Source organism: Aptenodytes forsteri, unplaced genomic scaffold (genome assembly GCF_000699145.1).
Source record: "Aptenodytes forsteri isolate BGI_AS27 unplaced genomic scaffold, ASM69914v1 Scaffold82, whole genome shotgun sequence".
Taxonomy (NCBI): Eukaryota; Metazoa; Chordata; class Aves; order Sphenisciformes; family Spheniscidae; genus Aptenodytes; species Aptenodytes forsteri.
This window is the reverse complement of record NW_008795490.1, coordinates 163,021-167,293: the sequence shown is the minus strand read 5'-3', so window position 1 is coordinate 167,293 and position 4,273 is coordinate 163,021. Positions and strand designations below refer to the sequence as shown.

General features: G+C 39.6%; 1 protein-coding gene across 1 annotated transcript in view; it reads right to left on the bottom strand.

The window, feature by feature from the left end:
- Positions 1–3,291: 3,291 nt before the first annotated feature.
- The window catches only part of ADGB (androglobin), a 149,397-nt gene continuing 148,415 nt past the window's right edge, over positions 3,292–4,273 (bottom strand). Inside the window, 1 exon segment of the mRNA XM_009281545.1 lies at positions 3,292–3,483. Within this exon segment, the coding sequence (XP_009279820.1) occupies positions 3,292–3,483 (192 nt within the window).

Here is a 4,273-nt window from a genome sequence, read left to right as displayed (position 1 = left end):
GACAACTAAACTGCAACATTTAGAGATTGACATAGTTATCTATCTGTGCTGTTCTTCATATACAAAGTCCTTCCATGAACAAAAATTAGAGGCTGTGTAAGTTACAAACTGTGCAAACTTTCTCAGGGATGATTTTCTATAAGAAATATTAGAAGGCAACTGTTCAACCCCTGCTCCCACTCCCCGAAATCCAAACCCTCTCTTCTGTGACTTGAAGCAACCAGATACCTGGTAAAGTACGCTTTGATGCAGCCATTCCTCTATTGCACCTCCAAAACGACTGTCATCTTAAAAGATCGAGCAATCATATCTTGATGCAGAAAAGCTCTCCCTATCTATTCTGTTCTGTAAAGGGCTTGACCCCGTGTTTCAGTCCTTTGCTGAAGTTCTTTACTGAATAAGAGAGCACAGAACTTAAAGCTTGTCCTTACGCTCCTACTGAATCTGGCCCTGAATGGCCAAGCTGACTATAAGCAGGAACGATGACTATCCAAATTCCAGAGCTTTTATTTCAGGAAACCTTAAGAAAATATGCATGCTTGATGCAACATGGCATATTTCTGAAACGTACAATCTGTAAAAACAGAATTTGAGCAATTTCTTGCACTGAATACAGGCAGTAAATTCCTTTGATATATAAGGGCTGGTTAAATTTCATAAAATTATGGTGCTTAAAAGCTGTCTTACTCCTAAAGAGCAAAAGAATAAAAGTGCTTTATCCATGTGAACACACAATTTGACTGCTGGGCAACTTGGTCTACAAACTGGAGGCAACAATCCTATCAATTAAAACACAACGTATAGCTTTACTTGTTTGTTTTTCTTACAGTAAAGTGCTAAACATGATGGCTCCTTAAATTACTGCAAATGGCTGTTCTGAAATACAGTTACATTTTGTTTTAGTTTTTGTACATCTTTCCCCACTGACTTAGCCTGTAATATAGTGCAGCATGTAAAAAGCTGTTGTGTTGATGTAAAACTGATGCATATGAAATCTCATCAGTCGTCTGTTCCTGGGTCCAGTGTATGTAAATTCTTTGGCACAATCCAAACAAGGCCTTTTCTCTCCCAGGCTCCATTATGAAGTAAGTGGATATTTTGTTCTTCTGGAATATGCACAGGGATTTAATAAGACTGCTGCTGTGCTTCTCTTAAAACATTACGTACTCCAAAGTACATGCAATTAAACAGCGTGACAGTAATTCACTCCCTCATATCTGCGTTGTTGAAATGATAAATGAGCCAATAGAGACCTTCACAAACCACACAGCAGTTTTGACGATGCCACATTACTCTTTAAAATGAAGAAATTATGAAACTTAGAATTGTGTCTAACATCAGAACTAGATTTGATAATGTGGATCTGAGTGCACTGTGTCTGAGTTTAAGTCAGTTTATGGCTGATTACATGCGGGGATGGGTTGTGATCATGCAGGTTATTAGCTGAATTTTTGACATTTAGATGTCGATTATGCTGGCTTTTGGAATTGGATTGATTTTTACAACAGAATGTCATTATAACGCTTGCAATGACATCAAGAACAGAACTTCAGCTTGATCTTCCTCTACAGAAGCTCATTAGAGATTCACATAGAAGACAACCAACACGTGCTATTGCCATGGAAACAAGATGGAATATTATGAAGCAGTATAGCCCATATTCCAAAATAGAGAGGACAAAGTCAGAGCAATTATAGCACAAGACTGACAGGCTTTTTATTTGCAGCCTGTATGGGTCAAAGCAAAACTTAGCTCCTGCTCTTTGAAATGAAAATCACCAGTGCGGTTTTAGGACTCTGGTTTCAATTCCTCCTTTTCAAACAGGAAAACTCAAGCCAGTTAGTTTAGTTTACGTTGTATGGGAGGAAGGAGGCCGAATGGAGGCAGAGGCATCACAGCAGGTGTGTAGGTGTGATGATGTACAAAGAACAGACATCACAGAACTGATAGAGGAGTGAGTCGAGTTCAAGCCAGGCAGCGAGGTACTGATAAAACAGAGGTGAGCAAAACCAGCAGAAGCTGAACATCTGGTATGTCATTAAGATGCAGAAGAAAGGCTAGTTTCAAACGCCATGGCTAGCCAGTATCAGCGGCCAGAATGCAAAGGATAAAATTTGTTGTGATTTGCATGAAATAGATGAGTCCCATGGTTTCTCATGTTGCCTAGATAATGAAATGCTTTTGGACATCCTGGGCATATTGTATGTATACATTATGTAGGCAGTCCAACTTCCCAAGCTTCTGCTTGTGACTACATACGCAGGAAGTTCCTAAAGCCATTTAAAACAGCTCTGTCTGGCCTAGAGAGAGTTTTCACCGTTGTAAGAGTTTTGACCGTTGTCTCTGACTACAGAGTGCTAGCTAGTGAGTGTGAATGCACGTATTTTTTTGTGTTTGATGACAATACCCCAAAATATAGGAATTCTATGCTAATGGAAGCCAGAGCTTAGAGGAAATATTTTACCCTTCATGTAGAAAGCCTGTGATTGCCACTTCATTCACACACTGGTTCTACCTTTAAGAAACATTTTTAAATTCCAGCCAAAGGTCTAGGAACCCAAGGGTCTATTGTAATCACTTTGAGCAAAGCCACTGTGGGCAAAACATGGCTTAGGAAAGATAAATAAATAGAGTAACAGGGTTTTAAGGAGTATTCAATGAGCCTTGGAAGGTTGTGCCATGAGTTTGCCACTACAGAGAGTTACTGTGAGATTCAAAAACACCTAAGAGAATGATGAAAGGGAAAAATACTACAGTACACAGAAAGCGTGTGAGTGCCTAGTGAACCAGGCTTTGGGAAGCCTTCCAATGCCTGCATACGAAATGTGCGGTGTGCCACTATTTAATTATTATAAACTCCACAAATTGTCATCCACTTAAGGAGCTCATGTTTCTGCCAAGTTAAATGACTTCAAAACTGATAGGTTACATTCAGTGTTTCAACTCTGGTTCGTTCTTGACTGGTTCTGTTTTGATTGAAAAAAGAGGACAAAAGACACCATGATTTGGGGAGAAGAATCTGAACGGAATACGAATTTTTGTTGCAAAATTTTATTCCAGTAAAACATACAAACTTTAATAGTAGTGAGTACCTTTGTGAGAAGCAAAATACCACAAAGCAAAATTGTTAAAAAGAAGAATACTAGATCAATTTTTTTCACTAGCACCAGGCAAAGAGATAAAATGTGATATAGTTGACAAAAATACTGGAAAATAATAAACATTCTTTCTCATCTTTGCATGTAAGCTTTCTTTCCCAAACTGTTAAATACAATTCATTAGTGCTAGCAATTACTTTTTTTTCCCTAAACCTTTTCCGTGCTTTTTTTTGTGTGCATTTGGGCTTTTCCTCTCTTGCTCTGCTTGCAGGACTGCTTCATGAGCTGCCAGCTCTTCTTGTTTTCTGCGCTCAGCCTCTAGCAGCTTACTTCTGTATGCTTCCCGAATGCTGTGAACTCTGCCTCGTGTTTCATCTAAGGATGCCTAGCCAAAAACAAACAGCAATACCCCCCCTCAACACATGAATCTTGATTTCATCACAAGCAACTGTATCCTTCCTGCTATGTTTCACTTTGTGACTCTGTAAGCACAGGGAGAGCATCTCTCCTTTTCTTTTTATGTGTATTTTTATTGATTTGTCACAGTGACACAGCTATATGTCAGTCTTTTCACCATGAAGAAGAAGAGAAAGTTCATGAAAATCCTCTTTAAATTGCTGGCATACTAAGCTAATTGTGTGAAAGGAGGATAGGGCAACAGACTGGTTACCCATCTGGGCCTAGTCCCTCTTCAGTTACTGGCTTGCTTTGTTGTCTTAAACAAGTCCCTCAAAACTTAGTTTTCAGAAATGCTGAAATGGCTTAGGAGCTCTAGTCTTTTAAGAGACTAAAGGAGCCTAAATCACATTGACCTTCATGAGACTTAGGGCAAGTGGGACTTGGACACTTCTGAAAACTTCTTCCTTTACATTTCCATCCTGGAAAATGGGGATACCTGGATACCTTTATATAGTTCTCTGTGGTCTACAGATGAAAAAACTGTAAAAGTGCTAATCAGCACAGTATGCATATTCACAAGTAACTCTCATTTAACCTAGTGGCCTTCTATGATGGAGTGACGACATCAGTGGACAAGGGAAGAGCTACGGATGTCACCTATCTGGACCTCTGTAAGGCCTTTGACAAGGACCCCCACAACATCCTTCTCTCTAAACTGGAGAGGTATGGATTTGATGGGTGGACTGTCCGGTGGGTGAGGAATTGGTTGGATGGTC